The 27,993-nt window shown below is 35.4% G+C and overlaps 1 protein-coding gene across 4 annotated transcripts; it reads right to left on the bottom strand.

Moving 5' to 3' along the window:
• On the bottom strand, positions 1-27,495 carry kiaa0319 (KIAA0319 ortholog). 4 transcript variants are annotated; one of them, XM_058647476.1, is made up of 16 exons: positions 27,330-27,495; positions 26,333-26,438; positions 25,146-25,810; positions 24,521-24,668; positions 23,898-23,969; positions 4,103-4,273; positions 3,889-4,036; positions 3,672-3,820; positions 3,440-3,591; positions 2,746-2,884; positions 2,498-2,657; positions 2,004-2,140; positions 1,511-1,633; positions 1,072-1,162; positions 788-876; positions 1-459 (listed from the first exon to the last, which is right to left on the bottom strand). In XM_058647476.1, the coding sequence occupies exons 2-16, from the start codon at positions 26,403-26,405 to the stop codon at positions 302-304; spliced, it is 2,475 nt and encodes an 824-aa protein (XP_058503459.1). In that variant the 5' UTR covers positions 26,406-26,438; positions 27,330-27,495; the 3' UTR covers positions 1-301. The 4 variants fall into 4 exon arrangements, with proteins under 4 accessions (XP_058503459.1, XP_058503461.1, XP_058503463.1 ...); XM_058647478.1 differs by having other exon boundaries at positions 26,333-26,426; XM_058647480.1 differs by lacking the exons at positions 26,333-26,438; positions 27,330-27,495 and adding an exon at positions 25,972-26,020.
• Positions 27,496-27,993: the final 498 nt, after the last annotated feature.

The following is a 27,993-nucleotide window of genomic DNA, read 5'->3' as shown; positions in this document are numbered from 1 at the left end:
ATTTTCAATGTTTTCATGAACTCATCTCACCATTTGAAGGCAAGTACCTGACCTGCAGTCGTTGAGTGGTGGATCTTCTGGCTGTGGAGATAATTATTTCCTAGAATGTCTTTGTCGTCATTTAAAGAGTTGCAGAGTTTGCTCTCCTGACTCCTGGTCAGACACTGGTTCATTTTTACTGTCGCTGAAACAGGAGAATTAAGTTCTTCACTCTTTAAGAAGCCTCATCTTTTTTTTTTTTTCTCCCACTGTGCGAACATCCCAGAAGGATTCTCTCATAGTCACTGAGTCGGTGATCCCGTCATCCGAAGGCATTTCCGTTGCGACTAGCCTGAGCGCTGAGCCGGTTCTTGCTGCGGGTGGGTCGTTCCCGGCTGAAGATGGCGTCCTGGTCGCTGTCCAGCTCCGACTCTGACATCATCAGGCTGGAGTTGTGCTCTGTGCTCCGGTGTTTGATACCTGCGTAACCGTCAACAGAGCAGTCAGACCTCCAAAACGTGAAAATGCGTCAAAATTGTACAAATTTTCCTAAAAAAATACAGTCAAGAAAATGTGTCAAAATCATAGAAATGTTGGTTTATTAATGTGGTAAAAATGTCGGTAAATTAATGTGAGTATGTGTCAGTGTAGTAATGAGTCAAAAATCGTAAAAACGTCAGTATATTCAAAATTGTAAGAATGTTGCTCTGTTCTAAACTTTCCGAACAGCTGAAGTGAGCACTTCCTGTCATATCGTACGCCGTGGACCGGTTGCACTTTGACCTTTGACATTTTGAAAGGGACTCACTGAACTTGGGCCGGAGCTCCACCCTCTCCTGCTCGTCCATGTTGTCCAGGATGGTGTATTTGGTTTTCTTCCTCACCTTGGTCTGTTTCCTATGAGTTCACGCGCAGAGCAGAGGTCAGAGGTCAAGATACAGGTACAGATGTTACAGCAGAAAACAGAACGTTAACAAGCAAAAAAAAGAGAAAAAAGAAACATTTCTACGCTTTGCCACAAAAGACACATAAATATTTGTTAACAAAACAATAGGAAACCATATTGGAATACATAGGAAAGAGTGACATCACTTCCTGCAGCAGCAGATGAACGTCCAGCTGACGGTCAGGATGAAGACCATGAGCAGGAAACTGGTCAGGATGACGTACAGCATCCTCCACTCTGACCACGGAAAACAAGAAAACAACCATGAGCAAAAACACTCGCTGTTTTCAACAGGAAACTGAAGTTTGTAAATCACTCACTCTCCCACACCAAAGCACATAGAGAAAATCAGTGTTTTTAGCTCATGGAGGACACTACTGTCCTCTACTGCTGCCTCGTGTGGTCACTTTGTGTCACTGAGGTATCTCCGAGCAAAGATTTCAAACACAGAAGTCACAAAATAAGACGTTTGGACTTGGTGATGGAGGCAGCTGTGGTAACGGCTCCTGTGTGCTGTGATGTTAAAATCACTCATTTTCCTGAACTATCTCTTTTAATATTTGTTTAACACGTTCGTAGAGTTACCACAGTTGCTCTCTCCGTCGCCAAGGTAACGGCGAATCACATTCTCCGTCCAGAACGGGTCACAGGTGCACGTCTTTGTGATGGGATCACACTGACCACGCCCAGAGCAGCTCAGCAAACACACTGAAGGATCATGGGAAAAAAAGAAGAGGATTAGAGATTAAAGTCTGGATGTTTTTTTGTTTGAGTAAAAATATGTTCATATATACATGTGTGTAAACTGCTTTTAATTTTAACTTCAAATATAATGCAACTAAGCATTTACAAAATATTTGATATATTGAAGAGTTTTGGGTTGTATCTGCATCGTCATGGCAACTGAGCCACAGAAGCTGTCAAATCTATACAATCTTCAAATTTTGACCAAAGGCAAAACTACAACTATTAAACTATACCGATGTTTATTTCCTGCAGCTTTGATCTTAAACTTTAGAACTTTGAGAACAGTTTGGAGAGGACCCAGGACCTCTGACCTCGGTGACCTTTGACTCACAGACAGTGTCGACCCTCAGGACTCTGAACAGCAGGAAGTCGCTCTTCTCTCCGAGCAGCTGGTTCCTCAGTTGATGAACCAGAGTGGAGCCAGAGAGGGGCGCTGGCGAGCCGCGCACGGAGAACCGCAACACGGTGCTGCGCGCGCACACACACACACACATACACAGGAAACATGGAGGATAAACAGACAGCATCTCAGATTCTTAATGATGTTTAAACTCTGAAATCTCAATAAAAGTTTAAACCTGTATTTTCTGTCATTAAAACAATCAGTAAATCATTCCTTCAGTCGGTTAACCAGTCTTTAAGCTAGTAACCAGTCAGCGAACTAGTCTTTCAGTGTGTTAAACGGTCAGAAAATCAGTCAATCTACCGGTGACTGAACAGTCAGTAAACTAGTCTTTTGTTCACTAAACCACTCTTTATGTTAGTAGACAGTCAATAAACCACTCCTCCGGTTAGTTAACAGTCAGTTAACCAGCGTGTAAGTACCTGAGGTGGGAGTGTCCCTGCAGAGCTCGGACGTGGACGTCCGTGTCGAGGACGTGCAGCAGAGCAGCGAGCTGACGGACGACCGTGTCTCTCTGAGACATACTGACCTGAGACACCGGCACCAGCATCTCTAGCTCCACCTCCTGGCCACCACCGGGTTCTACACAGACACAGGAGGGACATGCTCATGTCCATGTCTGCATGTGGACAACACACACACACACACACACACAGTGTTCCTGTCCTACCAGGCTGGACCTCCACCGTTGCCGTGGCGATGCCGGATCGTCCCTGGGCGTCGGTCACTCTCAGCTGGAACAGGTAAGTTCCCTCCACCAGGTTAGCGAGGAATAGAGTGGACTGAGTGTCTGAGCCGTAGAGGACGTCCTGTGATGAGACAGCAACGCCATAATCTAATCCTGATCCAAGATAATCTGAACTAATTGATTTGTAATCCTGATTGTATCTAATCTAATCCATATTCTTGATTACAAATGAAATAGAAAAGTAATCTATCAAATTTTAAATATTATCCTTACCTAATCTAATCTCTAATCAATCAAGTCTAACTTTCTTCCATTTCTAATCTAATCTACTGTAAATTCCAATCCTGATGAAATGTAATCTGTAATCTGATAGAATTTATTTCTTCTCTTAATGTGATCTATCAAATCTAATCAAGTTCTAACCCCGTTTTAATCTAATCTGATCTATTTGTAATTTACAATCTAATCTGATTTAATCTAATATGATCCAATTTTATCTATTAATCCTGCAGTATGTCTTCTCTATTTCTATTCCTAATCTGATCTAAACCATTCAGTGATCCAGCCAGTTAACAGGGTTTAATCTAACTAATTTAATGTAATCTGACCTAATATAATCCATCAATCCTGCAGTATGTCAGCTAATGTAATCTGAAGTGATGCAGTGTAATCTGACCCCGGCAGCTGGACTCTGGCTGTCTCTAACCCACTGGTACAGGACTTTGGTCTGGTCGCCGTCAGTGACAGAGCCTTGCAGGACAATGGCGTTGTCGGGCAGCGTCAGCGTGTGGCTGCCACTGGCGTGAGCAACAGGAGGACGAGTCGCAGCTGCACGAGACAAACGATGAGGATTAGTTCTGGTCTTCAGGATTACATACGTACGGCACTTTAATCCCGCCCCTTCCTACCTTCCTGCACGTGCACAGTCAGCAAGGTGCTGTCTGTTGCCCCCTCCTGGTCAGACACGGTCAGTCTAAAGGTATAGCGCCCCACTTGAAGACCCGTTGCCGTAGCTACTGCCTGGTCCACACCGTCCATCTTTAATCCAAGAGGCCCGCTTTAAAAACATCGCAGATTAGTTTTGAAATCTGTGGCAGAGAAAACGCTTTACTGCGCTCATCTCACCTGACCACATCCCAGTGGAAGCTGACGACGCCGCGGTCATCGGTGCTTCCTCTGCCGTCAAGCAACACGCCACTCAGTGGGAGGAGCAACTTCCTTTCGGGACCCACGACCGCAGTGGGGCCACGGTTTGAAGCCCCGCCCCCTGACACTGAAAGAACAGTGATTCAATTTTGTTATTTTACCAAAAAAACCTGTTGTTATTGTTTAAACTCACCTGCGGCAGGAACAGACGGTGAGGCTCCCTCAGCTGCTGCGTCGCTGCTGAGGGAGGATGAGGTGACAGTGATGGCGACGGGGGCGAAGTCAGAGGTCACAGTTTGGGCTGGGGGGTGTGGTTTGGTGGGTGGAGTTGTGGCTGCTGCCAGAAGCATCATCGTTGTCACCTCTGAGGACGAAGAGTCATAAGAAGACCCTGTTATCAGTGTGTGTGTGTGTCTTTGTGACAAAGTGAGGACATTTTGTCTTTTCCTCTGAACTTTAAAGGATTCTTTTTTTTTTATTACTTCACCCACAGAGTGGGAGTGAAGTATTGTTTTTGGTGGCTCTGTGTGTGTGTGTGTGTGTGTTCCTGCACTTGCTTGCAATACGAGCAACAGAGAGGCTTTTGAGAATTTGTGATGGGCACACACCAGGCACATGCTTATGTACGTTGCTCAACAATTTGGACCATCACATGGATTTGGATCTGGAGTAAGACATATACATACACATATGGACGGAAAGAGCCTTGTGCTAAATGGAGTGAAGTCTAAAATGTCCAAAATGTGAAGAAAAAGTCAGGGTATAGTATGTCATCCAAAATTTGACAAAAAAGTCATAGTATAGTATGTGGTCCAAAATTTGACAAAAAGGTCATAGTTTAGTATGTCGTCCAAAATTTGACAAAAGTCATAGTATAGTATGTCGTCCAAATTGTGACAAAATGTCATAGTATAGTATGTCGTCCAAAATTTGACAAAAAAGTCATACTTTAGTATGTCGTCCAAAATTTGACAAAAAAGTCATAGTATAGTATGTCGTCCAAATTGTGACAAAAAAGTCATACTTAAGTATGTCGTCCAACATTTGACACAAAAGTCATACTTTAGTATGTCGTCCAAAATTTGACAAAAAAGTCATAGTATAGTATGTCGTCCAAAATTTGACAAAAAAGTCATAGTATAGTTTGTCGTTCCAAAATTTGACAGAAAAGTCATACTTTAGTATGTCGTCTGAAATTTGACAAAAAAGTCATAGTATAGTATGTCGTCCAAAATTTGACAAAAAAGTCATACTTTAGTATGTCGTCCAAAATTTGACAAAAAAGTCATAGTATAGTATGTTGTCCAAAATTTGACAAAAAAGTCATACTTTAGTATGTTGTGCAAAATTTGACAAAAACGTCATACTTTAGTATATCGTCCAAAATTTGACAAAAGAGTCATTGGTTAGTATGTGTTCCGAAAATACCCAAAGCCTTCATATTTTCTGATGGGAGTGGGATTTGAACCTGCTCTTCCTGAGGGTAGCTGGTTCAAAATGGAACGCCTTAGACCACTCTGCCAAAGTGCAAAGCCTAAACTTGTTGATCTGCATGTTATATAATCCACATAATACACACTAATGTTAGACATAGTATCATCTGTTGTCCAAAATTTGGTGTCATCCAAAATGTGACAAAGAAGTCATACTTTAATATGTCATCTAAAATTTGACAAAAAAGTCATAGTATAGTATGTCGTCCAAAATTTGACAAAAAAGTCATAGTATAGTATGTCGTCCAAATTGTGACAAAAAGGTCATAGTTTAGTATGTCGTCCAAAATTTGACAAAAAAGTCATAGTATAGTATGTCGTCCAAAATCAGTCAAAAAAGTCATGCATTAGCATGTCGTCCAAATTGTGACAAAAAAGTCATAGTATAGTATGTCGTCCAAAATTTGACAAGTCATACTTTAGTATGTCGTCCAAAATTTGACAAAAAGGTCATAGTTTAGTATGTCGTCCAAAATTTGACAAAAGTTATAGTAAAGTATGTCGTCCAAATTGTGACAAAAAAGTCATAGTATAGTATGTCGTCCAAAATTTGACAAAAAAGTCATACTTTAGTATGTCGTCCAAATGGTGACAAAAAAGTCATAGTATAGTATGTCGTCCAAAATTTGACAAAAAAGTCATAGTATAGTATGTGGTCCAAAATCAGTCAAAAAAGTCAGACATTAGTATGTCGTCCAAATTGTGACAAAAAAGTCATAGTATAGTATGTCATCCAAAATTTTACATAAGTCATAGTATAGTATGTCTTCCAAATTGTGACAAAAAAGTCATACTTTAGTATGTCGTCCAAAATTTGACATAAGTCATAGTATAGTATGTCGTCCAAAATTTGACAAAAAAGTCATACTTTAGTATGTCGTCAAAATTGTGACAAAAAAGTCATAGTATAGTATGTCGTCCAAAATTTGACAAAAAGGTCATAGTTTAGTATGTCGTCCAAACTTTGACAAAAGTTATAGTAAAGTATGTCGTCCAAATTGTGGCAAAAAGTCATAGTATAGTATGTCATACAAAATTTGACAAAAAAGTCATACTTTAGTATGTCATCCAAAACAAGACAAAAAAGTCATACTTTAGTATGTCGTCCAAAATTTGACAAAAAAGTCATAGTATAGTATGTCGTCCAAAATTTGACAAAAAGGTCATAGATTAGTATGTCGTCGAAAATTTGACAAAAAAGTCAAACTTTAGTATGTCGTCCAAAATTTGACAAAAAAGTCATAGTATAGTATGTCGTCCAAAATTTGACAAAAAAGTCATACTTTAGTATGTCGTCCAAAATTTGACAAAAAAGTCATAGTATAGTATGTCATCCAAAATTTGACATAAGTCATAGTATAGTATGTCTTCCAAATTGTGACAAAAAAGTCATAGTATAGTATGTCATCCAAAATTTGACAAAAAAGTCATACTTTAGTATGTCGTCCAAATTGTGACAAAAAGGTCATAGTTTAGTATGTCGTCCAAAATTTGACAAAAAAGTCATAGTATAGTATGTCGTCCAAAATCAGTCAAAAAAGTCATGCATTAGCATGTCGTCCAAATTGTGACAAAAAAGTCATAGTATAGTATGTCGTCCAAAATTTGACAAAAAAGTCATAGTATAGTATGTCGTCCAAAATTTGACAAAAAGGTCATAGTTTAGTATGTCGTCCAAAATTTGACAAAAGTTATAGTAAAGTATGTCGTCCAAATTGTGACAAAAAAGTCATAGTATAGTATGTCGTCCAAAATTTGACAAAAAAGTCATACTTTAGTATGTCGTCCAAATGGTGACAAAAAAGTCATAGTATAGTATGTCGTCCAAAATTTGACAAAAAAGTCATAGTATAGTATGTGGTCCAAAATCAGTCAAAAAAGTCAGACATTAGTATGTCGTCCAAATTGTGACAAAAAAGTCATAGTATAGTATGTCATCCAAAATTTTACATAAGTCATAGTATAGTATGTCTTCCAAATTGTGACAAAAAAGTCATACTTTAGTATATTGTCCAAAATTTGACATAAGTCATAGTATAGTATGTCGTCTAAAATTTGACAAAAAAGTCATACTTTAGTATGTCGTCCAAATTGTGACAAAAAAGTCATAGTATAGTATGTCGTCCAAAATTTGACAAAAAGGTCATAGTTTAGTATGTCGTCCAAACTTTGACAAAAGTTATAGTAAAGTATGTCGTCCAAATTGTGGCAAAAAGTCATAGTATAGTATGTCATACAAAATTTGACAAAAAAGTCATACTTTAGTATGTCATCCAAAACAAGACAAAAAAGTCATACTTTAGTATGTCGTCCAAAATTTGACAAAAAAGTCATAGTATAGTATGTCGTCCAAAATTTGACAAAAAGGTCATAGATTAGTATGTCGTCGAAAATTTGACAAAAAAGTCAAACTTTAGTATGTCGTCCAATATTTGACAAAAAAGTCATAGTATAGTATGTCGTCCAAAATTTGACAAAAAAGTCATACTTTAGTATGTTGTCCAAAATTTGACAAAAAAGTCATAGTATAGTATGTCGTCCAAAATTTGACAAAAAAGTCATACTTTAGTATGTCGTCCAAATTGTGACAAAAAAGTCATAGTATAGTATGTCGTCCAAATTGTGACAAAATGTCATAGTATAGTATGTCTTCCAAAATTTGACATAAGTCATAGTATAGTATGTCTTCCAAATTGTGACAAAAAAGTCATACTTTAGTATGTCGTCCAAAATTTGACAAAAAAGTCATACTTTAGTATGTCGTCCAAAATTTGACAAAAAAGTCATACTTTAGTATGTCGTCCAAATTGTGACAAAAAAGTCATAGTATAGTATGTCGTCCAAAATTTGACAAGTCATACTTTAGTATGTCGTCCAAAATTTGACAAAAAGGTCATAGTTTAGTATGTCGTCCAAAATTTGACAAAAGTTATAGTAAAGTATGTCGTCCAAATTGTGACAAAAAAGTCATAGTATAGTATGTCGTCCAAAATTTGACAAAAAAGTCATACTTTAGTATGTCGTCCAAATGGTGACAAAAAAGTCATAGTATAGTATGTCGTCCAAAATTTGACAAAAAAGTCATAGTATAGTATGTGGTCCAAAATCAGTCAAAAAAGTCAGACATTAGTATGTCGTCCAAATTGTGACAAAAAAGTCATAGTATAGTATGTCATCCAAAATTTTACATAAGTCATAGTATAGTATGTCTTCCAAATTGTGACAAAAAAGTCATACTTTAGTATGTCGTCCAAAATTTGACATAAGTCATAGTATAGTATGTCGTCCAAAATTTGACAAAAAAGTCATACTTTAGTATGTCGTCAAAATTGTGACAAAAAAGTCATAGTATAGTATGTCGTCCAAAATTTGACAAAAAGGTCATAGTTTAGTATGTCGTCCAAACTTTGACAAAAGTTATAGTAAAGTATGTCGTCCAAATTGTGGCAAAAAGTCATAGTATAGTATGTCATACAAAATTTGACAAAAAAGTCATACTTTAGTATGTCATCCAAAACAAGACAAAAAAGTCATACTTTAGTATGTCGTCCAAAATTTGACAAAAAAGTCATAGTATAGTATGTCGTCCAAAATTTGACAAAAAGGTCATAGATTAGTATGTCGTCGAAAATTTGACAAAAAAGTCAAACTTTAGTATGTCGTCCAAAATTTGACAAAAAAGTCATAGTATAGTATGTCGTCCAAAATTTGACAAAAAAGTCATACTTTAGTATGTCGTCCAAAATTTGACAAAAAAGTCATAGTATAGTATGTCATCCAAAATTTGACATAAGTCATAGTATAGTATGTCTTCCAAATTGTGACAAAAAAGTCATAGTATAGTATGTCATCCAAAATTTGACAAAAAAGTCATACTTTAGTATGTCGTCCAAATTGTGACAAAAAGGTCATAGTTTAGTATGTCGTCCAAAATTTGACAAAAAAGTCATAGTATAGTCAGTCAGTCAGTCATCATCTACCGCTTTATCCTCAACCAGAGGGTCGCGGGGGGTGCTGTGCCAATCTCAGCTACATCGGGCGATAGGCGGGGTACACCCTGGACAGTTCGCCAGTCCATCGCAGGGCCACACACAGATAGAGACAAACAACCATTCACTCTCACACTCACTCCTATGGTCAATTTGGAGTGTCCAATTTACCTATCCCCACATTGCATGTTTTTGGACTGTGGGAGGAAGCCGGAGTACCCGGAGAGAACCCACGCACACACGGGGAGAACATGCAAACTCCATGCAGAAAGGCCCTTGTTCCAACCGGGGCTCGAACCCGGGTCTTCTCGCTGCAAGGCGAGAGTGCTAACCACTACACCACCGTGTGGCCCCATAGTATAGTATGTCGTCCAAAATTTGACAAAAAAGTCATAGTATAGTATGTCGTCCAAAATTTGACAAAAAAGTCATAGTATAGTATGTGGTCCAAAATTTGACAAAAAGGTCATAGTTTAGTATGTCGTCCAAATTGTGACAAAAAAGTCATAGTATAGTATGTCGTTCAAAATTTGACAAAAAGTCATACTTTAGTATGTCGTCCAAATTGTGACAAAAAAGTCATAGTATATAGTATGTCGTCCAAAATTTGACAAAAAGGTCATAGTTTAGTATGTCGTCCAAAATTTGACAAAAAGGTCATAGTTTAGTATGTCGTCCAAAATTTGACAAAAAAGTCATACTTTAGTATGTCGTCCAAATTGTGACAAAAAAGTCATAGTATAGTATGTCATCCAAAATTTGACAAAAAAGTCATAGTTTAGTATGTCGTCCAATATTTGACAAAAAAGTCATAGTATAGTATGTCGTCCAAAATCAGTCAAAAAAGTCATGCATTAGCATGTCGTCCAAATTGTGACAAAAAAGTCATAGTATAGTATGTCGTCCAAAATTTGACAAAAAAGTCATAGTATAGTATGTCGTCCAAAATTTGACAAAAAGGTCATAGTTTAGTATGTCGTCCAAAATTTGACAAAAGTTATAGTAAAGTATGTCGTCCAAATTGTGACAAAAAAGTCATAGTATAGTATGTCGTCCAAAATTTGACAAAAAAGTCATACTTTAGTATGTCGTCCAAATGGTGACAAAAAAGTCATAGTATAGTATGTCGTCCAAAATTTGACAAAAAAGTCATAGTATAGTATGTGGTCCAAAATCAGTCAAAAAAGTCAGACATTAGTATGTCGTCCAAATTGTGACAAAAAAGTCATAGTATAGTATGTCATCCAAAATTTTACATAAGTCATAGTATAGTATGTCTTCCAAATTGTGACAAAAAAGTCATACTTTAGTATATTGTCCAAAATTTGACATAAGTCATAGTATAGTATGTCGTCTAAAATTTGACAAAAAAGTCATACTTTAGTATGTCGTCCAAATTGTGACAAAAAAGTCATAGTATAGTATGTCGTCCAAAATTTGACAAAAAGGTCATAGTTTAGTATGTCGTCCAAACTTTGACAAAAGTTATAGTAAAGTATGTCGTCCAAATTGTGGCAAAAAGTCATAGTATAGTATGTCATACAAAATTTGACAAAAAAGTCATACTTTAGTATGTCATCCAAAACAAGACAAAAAAGTCATACTTTAGTATGTCGTCCAAAATTTGACAAAAAAGTCATAGTATAGTATGTCGTCCAAAATTTGACAAAAAGGTCATAGATTAGTATGTCGTCGAAAATTTGACAAAAAAGTCAAACTTTAGTATGTCGTCCAATATTTGACAAAAAAGTCATAGTATAGTATGTCGTCCAAAATTTGACAAAAAAGTCATACTTTAGTATGTTGTCCAAAATTTGACAAAAAAGTCATAGTATAGTATGTCGTCCAAAATTTGACAAAAAAGTCATACTTTAGTATGTCGTCCAAATTGTGACAAAAAAGTCATAGTATAGTATGTCGTCCAAATTGTGACAAAATGTCATAGTATAGTATGTCTTCCAAAATTTGACATAAGTCATAGTATAGTATGTCTTCCAAATTGTGACAAAAAAGTCATACTTTAGTATGTCGTCCAAAATTTGACAAAAAAGTCATACTTTAGTATGTCGTCCAAAATTTGACAAAAAAGTCATACTTTAGTATGTCGTCCAAATTGTGACAAAAAAGTCATAGTATAGTATGTGGTCCAAAATTTGACAAAAAGGTCATACTTTAGTATGTCGTCCAAAATGTGACAAAAAAAGTCATAGTATAGTATGTGGTCCAAAATTTGACAAAAAGGTCATAGTTTAGTATGTCGTCCAAATTGTGACAAAAAAGTCATAGTATAGTATGTCGTTCAAAATTTGACAAAAAGTCATACTTTAGTATGTCGTCCAAATTGTGACAAAAAAGTCATAGTATATAGTATGTCGTCCAAAATTTGACAAAAAGGTCATAGTTTAGTATGTCGTCCAAAATTTGACAAAAGTTATAGTATAGTATGTCGTCCAAAATTTGACAAAAAGGTCATAGTTTAGTATGTCGTCCAAAATTTGACAAAAAAGTCATACTTTAGTATGTCGTCCAAATTGTGACAAAAAAGTCATAGTATAGTATGTCATCCAAAATTTGACAAAAAAGTCATAGTTTAGTATGTCGTCCAAAATTTGACAAAAGTTATAGTATAGTATGTCGTCCAAAATTTGACAAAAAGGTCATAGTTTAGTATGTCGTCCAAAATTTGACAAAAAAGTCATACTTTAGTATGTCGTCCAAATTGTGACAAAAAAGTCATAGTATAGTATGTCATCCAAAATTTGACAAAAAAGTCATACTTTAGTATGTAGTCCAAATTGTGACAAAAAAGTCATAGTATAGTATGTCGTCCAAAATTTGACAAAAAGGTCATAGTTTAGTATGTCGTCCAAACTTTGACAAAAGTTATAGTAAAGTATGTCGTCCAAATTGTGGCAAAAAGTCATAGTATAGTATGTCATACAAAATTTGACAAAAAAGTCATACTTTAGTATGTCATCCAAAACAAGACAAAAAAGTCATACTTTAGTATGTCGTCCAAAATTTGACAAAAAAGTCATAGTATAGTATGTCGTCCAAAATTTGACAAAAAGGTCATAGATTAGTATGTCGTCGAAAATTTGACAAAAAAGTCAAACTTTAGTATGTCGTCCAAAATTTGACAAAAAAGTCATAGTATAGTATGTCGTCCAAAATTTGACAAAAAAGTCATACTTTAGTATGTCGTCCAAAATTTGACAAAAAAGTCATAGTATAGTATGTCATCCAAAATTTGACATAAGTCATAGTATAGTATGTCTTCCAAATTGTGACAAAAAAGTCATAGTATAGTATGTCATCCAAAATTTGACAAAAAAGTCATACTTTAGTATGTCGTCCAAATTGTGACAAAAAGGTCATAGTTTTGTATGTCGTCCAAAATTTGACAAAAAAGTCATAGTATAGTATGTCGTCCAAAATCAGTCAAAAAAGTCATGCATTAGCATGTCGTCCAAATTGTGACAAAAAAGTCATAGTATAGTATGTCGTCCAAAATTTGACAAAAAAGTCATAGTATAGTATGTCGTCCAAAATTTGACAAAAAGGTCATAGTTTAGTATGTCGTCCAAAATTTGACAAAAGTTATAGTAAAGTATGTCGTCCAAATTGTGACAAAAAAGTCATAGTATAGTATGTCGTCCAAAATTTGACAAAAAAGTCATACTTTAGTATGTCGTCCAAATGGTGACAAAAAAGTCATAGTATAGTATGTCGTCCAAAATTTGACAAAAAAGTCATAGTATAGTATGTGGTCCAAAATCAGTCAAAAAAGTCAGACATTAGTATGTCGTCCAAATTGTGACAAAAAAGTCATAGTATAGTATGTCTTCCAAATTGTGACAAAAAAGTCATACTTTAGTATATTGTCCAAAATTTGACATAAGTCATAGTATAGTATGTCTTCCAAATTGTGACAAAAAAGTCATACTTTAGTATATTGTCCAAAATTTGACATAAGTCATAGTATAGTATGTCGTCTAAAATTTGACAAAAAAGTCATACTTTAGTATGTCGTCCAAATTGTGACAAAAAAGTCATAGTATAGTATGTCGTCCAAAATTTGACAAAAAGGTCATAGTTTAGTATGTCGTCCAAACTTTGACAAAAGTTATAGTAAAGTATGTCGTCCAAATTGTGGCAAAAAGTCATAGTATAGTATGTCATACAAAATTTGACAAAAAAGTCATACTTTAGTATGTCATCCAAAACAAGACAAAAAAGTCATACTTTAGTATGTCATCCAAAACAAGACAAAAAAGTCATACTTTAGTATGTCGTCCAAAATTTGACAAAAAAGTCATAGTATAGTATGTCGTCCAAAATTTGACAAAAAGGTCATAGATTAGTATGTCGTCGAAAATTTGACAAAAAAGTCAAACTTTAGTATGTCGTCCAAAATTTGACAAAAAAGTCATAGTATAGTATGTCGTCCAAATTGTGACAAAAATGTCATAGTATAGTATGTCGTCCAAATTGTGACAAAATGTCATAGTATAGTATGTCTTCCAAAATTTGACATAAGTCATAGTATAGTATGTCTTCCAAATTGTGACAAAAAAGTCATACTTTAGTATGTCGTCCAAAATTTGACAAAAAAGTCATACTTTAGTATGTCGTCCAAAATTTGACAAAAAAGTCATACTTTAGTATGTCGTCCAAATTGTGACAAAAAAGTCATAGTATAGTATGTGGTCCAAAATTTGACAAAAAGGTCATACTTTAGTATGTCGTCCAAAATGTGACAAAAAAAGTCATAGTATAGTATGTGGTCCAAAATTTGACAAAAAGGTCATAGTTTAGTATGTCGTCCAAATTGTGACAAAAAAGTCATAGTATAGTATGTCGTTCAAAATTTGACAAAAAGTCATACTTTAGTATGTCGTCCAAATTGTGACAAAAAAGTCATAGTATATAGTATGTCGTCCAAAATTTGACAAAAAGGTCATAGTTTAGTATGTCGTCCAAAATTTGACAAAAGTTATAGTATAGTATGTCGTCCAAAATTTGACAAAAAGGTCATAGTTTAGTATGTCGTCCAAAATTTGACAAAAAAGTCATACTTTAGTATGTCGTCCAAATTGTGACAAAAAAGTCATAGTATAGTATGTCATCCAAAATTTGACAAAAAAGTCATAGTTTAGTATGTGGTCCAAAATTTGACAAAAGTTATAGTATAGTATGTCGTCCAAAATTTGACAAAAAGGTCATAGTTTAGTATGTCGTCCAAAATTTGACAAAAAAGTCATACTTAAGTATGTCGTCCAAATTGTGACAAAAAAGTCATAGTATAGTATGTCATCCAAAATTTGACAAAAAAGTCATACTTTAGTATGTAGTCCAAATTGTGACAAAAAAGTCATAGTATAGTATGTCGTCCAAAATTTGACAAAAAGGTCATAGTTTAGTATGTCGTCCAAAATTTGACAAAAAAGTCATACTTTAGTATGTCGTCCAAATTGTGACAAAAAAGTCATAGTATAGTATGTCGTCCAAAATTTGACAAAAAAGTCATACTTTAGTATGTCGTCCAAATTGTGACAAAAAAGTCATAGTATAGTATGTCGTCCAAAATTTGACAAAAAGGTCATAGTTTAGTATGTCGTCCAAAATTTGACAAAAAAGTCATAGTTTAGTATGTCGTCCAAAATTTGCCAAAAAAGTCATACTTTATTATGTCGTCCAAAATTTGACAAAAAAGTCATAGTATAGTATGTCGTCCAAAATTTGCCAAAAAAGTCATACTTTATTATGTTGTGCAAAATTTGACAAAAACGTCATACTTTAGTATATCGTCCAAAATTTGACAAAAGAGTCATTGGTTAGTATGTCGTCCAAAATTTGACAAAAAGGTCATAGTTTAGTATGTCGTCCAAAATTTGACAAAAGTTATAGTAAAGTATGTCGTCCAAATTGTGACAAAAAAGTCATAGTATAGTATGTCGTCCAAAATTTGACAAAAAAGTCATACTTTAGTATGTCGTCCAAATGGTGACAAAAAAGTCATAGTATAGTATGTCGTCCAAAATTTGACAAAAAAGTCATAGTATAGTATGTGGTCCAAAATCAGTCAAAAAAGTCAGACATTAGTATGTCGTCCAAATTGTGACAAAAAAGTCATAGTATAGTATGTCATCCAAAATTTGACAAAAAAGTCATACTTTAGTATGTAGTCCAAATTGTGACAAAAAAGTCATAGTATAGTATGTCGTCCAAAATTTGACAAAAAGGTCATAGTTTAGTATGTCGTCCAAAATTTGACAAAAAAGTCATACTTTAGTATGTCGTCCAAATTGTGACAAAAAAGTCATAGTATAGTATGTCGTCCAAAATTTGACAAAAAAGTCATACTTTAGTATGTCGTCCAAATTGTGACAAAAAAGTCATAGTATAGTATGTCGTCCAAAATTTGACAAAAAGGTCATAGTTTAGTATGTCGTCCAAAATTTGACAAAAAAGTCATAGTTTAGTATGTCGTCCAAATTGTGACAAAATGTCATAGTATAGTATGTCGTCCAAAATTTGACAAAAAAGTCATACTTTAGTATGTCGTCCAAAATTTGACAAAAAAGTCATAGTATAGTATGTCGTCCAAAATTTGCCAAAAAAGTCATACTTTATTATGTTGTGCAAAATTTGACAAAAACGTCATACTTTAGTATATCGTCCAAAATTTGACAAAAGAGTCATTGGTTAGTATGTGTTCCGAAAATACCCAAAGCCTTCATATTTTCTGATGGGAGTGGGATTTGAACCTGCTCTTCCTGATGGTAGCTGGTTCAAAATGGAACGCCTTAGACCACTCTGCCAAAGTGCAAAACCTAAACTTGTTGATCTGCATGTTATATAATCCACATAATACACACTAATGTTAGACATAGTATCATCTGTTGTCCATAATTTGGTGTCATCCAAAATGTGACAAAGAAGTCATACTTTAATATGTCATCCAAAATTTGACAAAAAAGTCATAGTATAGTATGTCGTCCAAAATTTGACAAAAAAGTCATAGTATAGTATGTCGTCCAAAATTTGACAAAAAGGTCATAGTTTAGTATGTCGTCCAAAATTTGACAAAAAAGTCATAGTATAGTATGTCGTCCAAATTGTGACAAAATGTCATAGTATAGTATGTCGTCCAAAATTTGACAAAAAAGTCATAGTATAGTATGTCGTTCAAAATCAGTCAAAAAAGTCATACATTAGCATGTCGTCCAAATTGTGACAAAAAAGTCATAGTATAGTATGTCGTCCAAAACAAGACAAAAAAAGTCATACTTTAGTATGTCGTCCAAAATTTGACAAAAAAGTCATAGTATAGTATGTCGTCCAAAATTTGACAAAAAAGTCATAGTATAGTATGTCGTCCAAATTGTGACAAAAAAGTCATAGTATAGTATGTCATCCAAAATTTGACAAAAAAGTCATACTTTAGTATGTCGTCCAAAATTTGACAAAAAAGTCATAGTATAGTATGTCGTCCAAAATTTGACAAAAAAGTCATACTTTAGTATGTCGTCCAAATGGTGACAAAAAAGTCATAGTATAGTATGTCGTCCAAAATTTGACAAAAAAGTCATAGTATAGTATGTCATCCAAAATTTGACATAAGTCATAGTATAGTATGTCTTCCAAATTGTGACAAAAAAGTCATACTTTAGTATGTCGTCCAAAATTTGACAAAAAAGTCATACTTTAGTATGTCATCCAAATTGTGACAAAAAAGTCATAGTATAGTATGTCGTCCAAAATTTGACAAAAAGGTCATAGTTTAGTATGTCGTCCAAAATTTGACAAAAAAGTCATAGTTTAGTATGTCGTCCAAAGTTTGACAAAAAAGTCATACTTTAGTATGTCGTCCAAATTGTGACAAAAAAGTCATAGTATAGTATGTCATCCAAAATTTGACATAAGTCATAGTATAGTATGTCTTCCAAATTGTGACAAAAAAGTCATGGTATAGTATGTCATCCAAAATTTGACAAAAAAGTCATACTTTAGTATATCGTCCAAATTGTGACAAAAAAGTCATAGTATAGTATGTCGTCCAAAATTTGACAAAAAGGTCATAGTTTAGTATGTCGTCCAAAATTTGACAAAAGTTATAGTAAAGTATGTCGTCCAAATTGTGACAAAAAAGTCATAGTATAGTATGTCATCCAAAATTTGACATAAGTCATAGTATAGTATGTCTTCCAAATTGTGACAAAAAAGTCATAGTATAGTATGTCATCCAAAATTTGACAAAAAAGTCATACTTTAGTATGTCGTCCAAATTGTGACAAAAAAGTCATAGTAAAGTATGTCGTCCAAAATTTGACAAAAAGGTCATAGCTTAGTATGTCGTCCAAAATTTGACAAAAGATATAGTAAAGTATGTCGTCCAAATTGTGACAAAAAAGTCATAGTATAGTATGTCATCCAAAATTTGACAAAAAAGTCATACTTTAGTATGTCGTCCAAAATTTGACAAAAAAGTCATAGTATAGTATGTCGTCCAAAATTTGACAAAAAAGTCATACTTTAGTATGTCGTCCAAATGGTGACAAAAAAGTCATAGTATAGTATGTCGTCCAAAATTTGACAAAAAAGTCATAGTATAGTTTGTGGTCCAATATCAGTCAAAAAAGTCAGACATTAGTATGTCGTCCAAATTGTGACAAAAAAGTCATACTTTAGTATGTCGTCCAAAATTTGACAAAAAAGTCATAGTATAGTATCAGTCAGTCATCAGTCAGTCATCATCTACCGCTATATCCTCAACCAGAGGGTTGCGGGGGGTGCTGTGCCAATCTCAGCTACATCGGGCGATAGGCGGGGTACACCCTGGACAGTTCGCCAGTCCATCGCAGGGCCACACACAGATAGAGACAAACAACCATTCACTCTCACACTCACTCCTATGGTCAATTTGGAGTGTCCAATTTACCTATCCCCACATTGCATGTTTTTGGACTGTGGGAGGAAGCCGGAGTACCCGGAGAGAACCCACGCACACACGGGGAGAACATGCAAACTCCATGCAGAAAGGCCCTTGTTCCAACCGGGGCTCGAACCCGGGTCTTCTCGCTGCAAGGTGAGAGTGCTAACCACTACACCACCGTGTGGCCCCATAGTATAGTATGTCGTCCAAAATTTGACAAAAAAGTCATACTTTAGTATGTTGTGCAAAATTTGACAAAAACGTCATACTTTAGTATATCGTCCAAAATTTGACAAAAGAGTCATTGGTTAGTATGTGTTCCGAAAATACCCAAAGCCTTCATATTTTCTGATGGGAGTGGGATTTGAACCTGCTCTTCCTGATGGTAGCTGGTTCAAAATGGAACGCCTTAGACCACTCTGCCAAAGTGCAAAACCTAAACTTGTTGATCTGCATGTTATATAATCCACATAATACACACTAATGTTAGACATAGTATCATCTGTTGTCCAAAATTTGGTGTCATCCAAAATGTGACAAAGAAGTCATACTTTAATATGTCATCCAAAATTTGACAAAAAAGTCATAGTATAGTATGTCGTCCAAAATTTGACAAAAAAGTCATAGTATAGTATGTCGTCCAAAATTTGACAAAAAGGTCATAGTTTAGTATGTCGTCCAAAATTTGACAAAAAAGTCATAGTATAGTATGTCGTCCAAATTGTGACAAAATGTCATAGTATAGTATGTCGTCCAAAATTTGACAAAAAAGTCATAGTATAGTATGTCGTCCAAAATCAGTCAAAAAAGTCATACATTAGCATGTCGTCCAAATTGTGACAAAAAAGTCATAGTATAGTATGTCGTCCAAAACAAGACAAAAAAAGTCATACTTTAGTATGTCGTCCAAAATTTGATAAAAAAGTCATAGTATAGTATGTCGTCCAAAATTTGACAAAAAGGTCATAGTTTAGTATGTCGTCCAAAATTTGACAAAAGTTATAGTAAAGTATGTCGTCCAAATTGTGACAAAAAAGTCATAGTATAGTATGTCATCCAAAATTTGACATAAGTCATAGTATAGTATGTCTTCCAAATTGTGACAAAAAAGTCATGGTATAGTATGTCATCCAAAATTTGACAAAAAAGTCATACTTTAGTATATCGTCCAAATTGTGACAAAAAAGTCATAGTATAGTATGTCGTCCAAAATTTGACAAAAAGGTCATAGTTTAGTATGTCGTCCAAAATTTGACAAAAGTTATAGTAAAGTATGTCGTCCAAATTGTGACAAAAAAGTCATAGTATAGTATGTCATCCAAAATTTGACATAAGTCATAGTATAGTATGTCTTCCAAATTGTGACAAAAAAGTCATAGTATAGTATGTCATCCAAAATTTGACAAAAAAGTCATACTTTAGTATGTCGTCCAAATTGTGACAAAAAAGTCATAGTAAAGTATGTCGTCCAAAATTTGACAAAAAGGTCATAGCTTAGTATGTCGTCCAAAATTTGACAAAAGTTATAGTAAAGTATGTCGTCCAAATTGTGACAAAAAAGTCATAGTATAGTATGTCATCCAAAATTTGACAAAAAAGTCATACTTTAGTATGTCGTCCAAAATTTGACAAAAAAGTCATAGTATAGTATGTCGTCCAAAATTTGACAAAAAAGTCATACTTTAGTATGTCGTCCAAATGGTGACAAAAAAGTCATAGTATAGTATGTCGTCCAAAATTTGACAAAAAAGTCATAGTATAGTTTGTGGTCCAAAATCAGTCAAAAAAGTCAGACATTAGTATGTCGTCCAAATTGTGACAAAAAAGTCATAATATAGTATGTCATCCAAAATTTGACATAAGTCATAGTATAGTATGTCTTCCAAATTGTGACAAAAAAGTCATAGTATAGTATGTCATCCAAAATTTGACAAAAAAGTCATACTTTAGTATGTCGTCCAAATTGTGACAAAAAAGTCATAGTAAAGTATGTCGTCCAAAATTTGACAAAAAGGTCATAGCTTAGTATGTCGTCCAAAATTTGACAAAAGTTATAGTAAAGTATGTCGTCCAAATTGTGACAAAAAAGTCATAGTATAGTATGTCATCCAAAATTTGACAAAAAAGTCATACTTTAGTATGTCGTCCAAAATTTGACAAAAAAGTCATAGTATAGTATGTCGTCCAAAATTTGACAAAAAAGTCATACTTTAGTATGTCGTCCAAATGGTGACAAAAAAGTCATAGTATAGTATGTCGTCCAAAATTTGACAAAAAAGTCATAGTATAGTTTGTGGTCCAAAATCAGTCAAAAAAGTCAGACATTAGTATGTCGTCCAAATTGTGACAAAAAAGTCATAGTATAGTATGTCATCCAAAATTTGACATAAGTCATAGTATAGTATGTCTTCCAAATTGTGACAAAAAAGTCATACTTTAGTATGTCGTCCAAAATTTGACAAAAAAGTCATAGTATAGTATGTCGTCCAAAATTTGACAAAAAAGTCATACTTTAGTATGTCGTCCAAATTGTGACAAAAAAGTCATAGTATAGTATGTCGTCCAAAATTTGACAAAAAAAGTCATACTTTAGTATGTCGTCCAAAATTTGACAAAAAAGTCATAGTATAGTATGTGGTCCAAAATCAGTCAAAAAAGTCATACATTAGTATGTCGTCCAAATTGTGACAAAAAAGTCATAGTATAGTATGTCATCCAAAATTTGACAAAAAAGTCTTATATTAGTATGTCGTCCAAAATTTGACAAAAAAGTCATAGTATAGTATGTCGTCCAAATTGTGACAAAAAAGTCATAGTATAGTATGTCGTCCAAAATCAGTCAAAAAAGTCATACATTAGTATGTCGTCCAAATTGTGACAAAAAAGTCATAGTATAGTATGTCGTCCAAAACAAGACAAAAAAAGTCATAGTATAGTATGTCGTCCAAAATTTGACAAAAAGGTCATAGTTTAGCATGTCGTCCAAAATTTGACAAAAGTCATAGTATAGTATGTTGTCCAAAATTTGACAAAAAAGTCATAGTATAGTATGTCGTCCAAAATTTGACAAAAAGGTCATAGTTTAGTATGTCGTCCAAAATTTGACAAAAAAGTCATACTTTAGTATGTCGTCCAAATTTTGACAAAATGTCATAGTATAGTATGTTGTCCAAAATTTGACAAAAAGGTCATAGTTTAGTATGTCGTCCAAAATTTGACAAAAGTAATAGTATAGTATGTCATCCAAATTGTGATAAAAAAGTCATAGTATATAGTATGTCATCCAAAATTTGACAAAAAAGTCATACTATAGTATGTCGTCCAAATTGTGACAAAAAAGTCATAGTATAGTATGTCTTCCAAAACAAGACAAAAACTCATACTTTAGTATGTCGTCCAAAATTTGACAAAAAGTCATAGTATAGTATGTCGTCGAAATTTGACAAAAAGGTCATAGATTAGTATGTCGTCGAAAATTTGACAAAAAAGTCATACTTTAGTATGTCGTCCAAAATTTGACAAAAAAGTCATAGTATAGTATGTCGTCCAAATTGTGACAAAATGTCATAGTATAGTATGTCGTCCAAAATTTGACAAAAAAGTCATACTTTTGTATGTCGTCCAAAATTTGACAAGTTATAGTAAATTATGTCGTCCAAATTGTGACAATAAAGTCATAGTATAGTATGTCATCCAAAATTTGACAAAAGTCATAGAATAGTATGTCGTCCAAATTGTGACAAAAAAGTCATAGTATAGTATGTCATCCAAAATTTGACAAAAAAGTCATACTTTAGTATGTCGTCCAAAATTTGACAAAAAAGTCATAGTATAGTATGTCGTCCAAAATTTGACAAAAAAGTCATAGTATAGTATGTCGTCCAAATTGTGATAAAAAAGTCATAGTGTATAGTATGTCATCCAAAATTTGACAAAAAAGTCATACTATAGTATGTCGTCCAAATTGTGACAAAAAAGTCATAGTATAGTATGTCTTCCAAAACAAGACAAAAAAGTCATACTTTAGTATGTCGTCCAAAATTTGACAAAAAGTCATAGTATAGTATGTCGTCGAAATTTGACAAAAAGGTCATAGATTAGTATGTCGTCGAAAATTTGACAAAAAAGTCATACTTTAGTATGTCGTCCAAAATTTGACAAAAAAGTCATAGTATAGTATGTCGTCCAAATTGTGACAAAATGTCATAGTATAGTATGTCGTCCAAAATTTGACAAAAAAGTCATACTTTTGTATGTCGTCCAAAATTTGACAAGTTATAGTAAATTATGTCGTCCAAATTGTGACAATAAAGTCATAGTATAGTATGTCATCCAAAATTTGACAAAAGTCATAGAATAGTATGTCGTCCAAATTGTGACAAAAAAGTCATAGTATAGTATGTCATCCAAAATTTGACAAAAAAGTCATACTTTAGTATGTCGTCCAAAATTTGACAAAAAAGTCATAGTATAGTATGTCGTCCAAAATTTGACAAAAAAGTCATAGTATATAGTATGTCGTCCAAAATTTGACAAAAAAGTCATACTTTAGTATGTCGTCCAAAATCAGTCAAAAAAGTCATACATTAGTATGTCGTCCAAATTGTGACAAAAAAGTCATAGTATAGTATGTCGTCCAAAACAAGACAAAAAAGTCATACTTTAGTATGTCGTCCAAAATTTGACAAAAAAGTCATAGTATAGTATGTCGTCCAAAATTTGACAAAAAGGTCATAGTTTAGTATGTCGTCCAAAATTTGACAAAAGTTATAGTAAAGTATGTCGTCCAAATTGTGACAAAAAAGTCATAGTATAGTATGTCGCCAAAATTTGACAAAAAAGTCATAGTTATAGTATGTCGTCCAAAATTTGCCAAAAAAGTCATACTTTAGTATGTCGTCCAAATTTGACAAAAAAGTCATAGTATAGTATGTCGTGCAAAATTTGACACAAAAGTCGTACTTTAGTATGTCGTCCAAAATTTGACAAAAAAGTCATACTTTAGTATGTCATCCAAATTGTGACAAAAAAAGTCATACTTTAGTATGTCGTCCAAATTGTGACAAAAAAGTCATTGTATAGTATGTCGTCCCAAATTTGACAAAAAAGTCATAGTATAGTATGTCATCCAAAATTTGGCAAAAAAGTCATACTTTAGTATGTCATCCAAAATTTGACAAAAAAGTCATACTTTAGTATGTCATCCAAAAATTGACAAAAAGGTCATAGTATAGTATGTTGTTCAAAATTTGACAAAAAAGTCATATTTCAGTATTTCGTCCAAATTTTTTTTTAAGGAAATTTTTTGGGCTTTTTTCCTTTAATCAACAGTACAGTGGAGAGAGTGACAAGAAATTGGGAGGCAGAGAGGGGGAATGACACACAGGAAAGGGCTGTCCCATGCAGGATTTGAACTAGGGCGAGGACATTTTTGCTGGTCCTCACATCTTCAAAGGGTTTTTTGGGGGTTAAAACCTGGATTTAGGGTTAGGGCCAAGGCATAGGGCTATAGGATTATGTTTATGAGGGTCCTCACGATGAATGAAGTGCAAAAGTGTGTGTGTGTACCTGTTGTGGCTTCAGGGGAAACTGAAGTGTCCATATTATCTGTAGGTTGTGCAGTTGACAGTGACATCATCACTGATGGACGTGCAGGTGGACGAAGAAAAAAAAAAAGCATAAAAATGTATCAATATAAAAATTAAGTACATTTGTCATATCCTGCCATGGTGCTCACAACAGGAAACTGAACGTAATGTCACTGTGTAAATGTTTGACTCACCTGCACCAAACCCCATACAGAAAATGAGCGATTTTATATCACGGCTCACAGGAGTTGTTGATCCACTGCTGCCTCCAATAATATGTTTAAATATTTTTATTTTGTGACTTCAGTGTTTGAAATCGTTAATTCAGATTCACCTCAGTGGCACAAACTGACCACACGAGGCAGCAGTAGATCAGCAGCTCCTGTGTCACTGAGAGCTAAAATCACTGATTTTCTCTATGGACTTTGGTGTGGGAGAGCATGGAGTGAACAGACTCCAGTTTCCTGAAAGAAAAGGCTGTTTAACAGTGAGATAAAGCTAAAATAGTGTAGATTTTTATCAGAATCAAATAAAACAACAAACAAATGCTGTCCATCGTCATTGTTTGTGTTTGTCTCATCATCGTACAAACATCATTTGTACCTGGACGAGAGGTCGAGCTGCTGCTGCTGCTGCTGGGCTGAGGAGGCGTAGCCAGTGTCGGAGCTGAAGTCCTTATTTGGTCCTGAGGGGCGGAGTCAGTGGCTGACCGTGTCAGTGACGTGGAAACAAAGCTGCTCTGTGTTTTGCTCTGCACGTGAAAAAAAACAACAGAAAAACATATACTGTAACATAGATACAGTCCTAGTGATTTATTTTGAGCTGCCACAAGGGGGAGCCTGTATCTGCCTCGTCATTCCAGGATATTTATGATTATTATAAATGAAAAATAAGTATTTTTGGTTATGTTTTTGTAACTTTTTGGGAACAGTTTTAAAAAAAAAGTTTACAAAATGTTATTGTAACATTACAATATTTTTGTGAATTTCATTTTATAATATTGTGTAACATTTTCTTCCGTGATTAATTCCTTTGTAAAATGTATTTGTAACTTTTTGTGACACTTTTTTTTTCTCTGTATCCATATTTTTGCAAATTTTAGAAAAGTTTACAGATAAAAAACAAATAAAGGTGGATTATGCACAAAATTCTGAACCTGAACCCAGGCTTATTTTTACAAGTATCTTAATAATGATGGATGTAAGTTATGATTTCTTTGTTCACTCACAGTTTTCTCAGCAGACGGACGATCGGTGGTTTTCCCGCTTCTGTCGTCAGCTGACGTTGACGTTCTGTTCCCCTCAGATGAGGCCTGGATCTGGGCCACACCCCTTCCTGGACCATCACCCGCCTCTGATTGGTTGAAGGCGTATCTGTCTGTCACAGACGGCTGATCAGTCGTTGTGTCTGCCTCTGATCCACTGTGTGGCTGCTGCTGCTGCTCCTGGCTTCTGTCAGAATATCTCAGAACCCCTGGGTCAAAGTCGTCCGGCTGAGCTCCGTCAAAGAGAGCGAGGTCCTTCAGATCCTCCAGGTCGCCTGGTGCCTCAGACGACCGCGACAGCGCCCCCCAGTGGCCACCGTACGGCTTGCCTCGCACCAGAGACTGAAGCAGTAGCTTCTGCGGGGACGCCCGCCGCAGGAAGGCCAGAAACGAGTCGGCGCCCTGTCGCTGTCGGGGCTGGCAATTCTCCCTCTGCTGGCAGCTCAGGATATAGCAGCGGCCCTCAAACAGCCAGGCCAGGTCGTAACCGGGCAGGTCGCAGCATGCAGCCACACACTGTGGCAGTGTGGACACGTCGGGTATCCGCAGGATCCCGCTGCTCTCCACAGCCGGCGACACCACCGCCTCAGAGAAGGTCGCCCCCTGCCAGCATGGAGACGCCACTGCAGCTGCAACAAGAAGAAGTGATTCTGTGATAGGGGATGGTGCCATCCAGTGGTCAGATATACATAGTGGACTGAACAGCATTTTCTGACAGGAAAGTGAAGTTTGTCACTGGCTCACTTTCCCACACCAAACCCCAGTGAGAAAATCAGTGTTTTTAGCTCACCCAGACACAGAAGCTGCTGGTCTACTGCGGCCCCTTGTGGTGAGTTTGTGTCACTGAGGTGAATCCAAACAAAGGATTTCAAACACAGAAGTCAAACAAATAACACATTTGAAGTTACTGGTGGAGACAGCAGCGGATCAACGACTCCTGTGTGCTGATGTTAAAATTGTCGATTTTCTCAACGGGCTTTGGTGCAGAGGGAGTTAGTGATTTACAAAGTGATAAAAAACAGTTATAAAAGTATGTATTACAGTGAGATTAAGTGGCAAACACATCCTTGAATCAACACAGATTACACAGGCATAAGCATTATTAGATAATTATGTGGATTATTTATAAAGTTGTAATGTAATGTTTGTACCTTCTGCACTGTGTATCAGCAGCAGCAGCAGCAGCAGCAACGGCGGTGGCAGGAGGGTGGGTTTCTTCCACATGGTCTGTCAAGTGTCCGCAACCTGAACAACCCACTAATTATATTATTAGTTGTAAATGTATTAAATATTCAGATCCAGTGTTATTTAAGAGCAGAACATCCAGAGAAAACGTCAACAAAAATAAATATTTGACATAAACCAAAGTAAATGTAACATACATTTGTAAAAACACACATTTCACAGATTATTACATTATCTTAATGTCAGTAAACTCTTGCTTTTCTAAAGCTTTGCTCTGAACCTGGACAGTTTCAGCACCACGCTGCCGGACAGCGCCACCGCGGCAGCCCCGCCCGGCTGCAGGGAACACTGGGGCTCTTCACGGGAAAATAAACGCACCTCCATCCATGCGGCACAGACATTATTTATTCATAGTTGATAGAGACACAGTTTAATCGGATTAACTCGAGCTCGAGAAAATACGAAACAGTCGTCGTTACAGCCGGAGTACGTCAGTTCATCTCGTGACAAAACATCAATCCAAATTCCATTGAGAAATTAGTCAATTTAAGATTTCGCCGCGTATAAATCAAAATATGCGACAGTTCACGTATTAATCCAGGTAATTCCCGTATTAGTATGTAACACCTTCAATGTCGGCATAAACGGATTACACTAAAGAGAACGTCTTATAGTGAAACGTGGATGTTTTCAGTTGGGGCTTGCCTCTGATAACAGTTAGCAGCGCGGTCTGGTGAGTGACTTAAATGGCTGCATTTCTTAACAGAGTTTGGCAGGAGAGGCGCATGCTAACACAACAGCACGCGCCACGGTGACACTGTCATCCCGGAAATAAAGACACTTTTGTTGTTTTTTACGTTTTTGTGTTGGTTATAAATGTAAATAAACGCGTCACAAACTACGTTACGATAAACGACACGTTACGATGCGTTACGAGTGTTAAAACGCTTACATTTAACTCACCTGGTCGCGCTCGTCAGTCTCCAGGTTGGGCCGGTCCTGGTTCAGTTCCGGTCAACGGGTCACATTCTGGGCTCCGGGTGGGCGGGGCCTCAGGGGGATCGCTGGGTTCGGAGTGTTATTGGTTTTCACGCTCATAAGGAATTTATGTGAAGAAATCACGACGTGTGTCGAGTCAGCGGAAATTACATACCTAACATCCGGTCAGAACTTTCAAAATAAAACAATAATAATATTAACTTAAAAATAAGAATTAAGAAATTTAAAATGTGGTTGTGTGACATGTTTAGACTTTTCTGACCGGAAACGGAGTTTCTGAAAAAAAAATATTTTGGCGATATATAATTTAGCCAATTAACAAAATATTTACCAAATATAATCTCCGCCTGCTTAATCTGCGATATTTTAAGAACACATTTGCAATCTTTCCCAACAGGAAACTGAAGTTTTTGATGCTTTGTAAACCATTTATTCCCCTTTGTGCCAAACTCCATAGAGAAAAGTATTAATTTTGACATGACGGCACACAGGAGCTGCCTCCATCACTAAGTCTTATTCTTATTTTGTGATTTCGGCGTTTGAAACCCGACGTTCAGATTTACCTCAGTGACACAAACTAACCACACGAGGCAGCAGTAGACCAGCAGCTCCTGTGTCTCGTTGAGCT

This window comes from Solea solea, chromosome 13, assembly GCF_958295425.1.
Source record: "Solea solea chromosome 13, fSolSol10.1, whole genome shotgun sequence".
Lineage (NCBI taxonomy): Eukaryota > Metazoa > Chordata > Actinopteri > Pleuronectiformes > Soleidae > Solea > Solea solea.
The sequence above is the reverse complement of the archived record's forward strand: the minus strand, read 5'-3'. Positions and strand labels throughout refer to the sequence as shown.

What these genes read in the sequence shown, in the direction of transcription:
- kiaa0319 (XM_058647476.1), bottom strand. Translation starts at nt 26,405, where the DNA reads ATGTGGAAGAAACCCACCCTCCTGCCACCGCCGTTGCTGCTGCTGCTG. An exon ending in GCCAGAGTCCAGCTGCCGGG is followed by an intron (nt 2,885 to 3,439) that starts GTCAGATTACAC and finishes GTCTCATCACAG; the next exon opens with GACGTCCTCTACGGCTCAGA. An exon ending in AACGGTGGAGGTCCAGCCTG is followed by an intron (nt 2,658 to 2,745) that starts GTAGGACAGGAA and finishes GTGTCTGTGTAG; the next exon opens with AACCCGGTGGTGGCCAGGAG.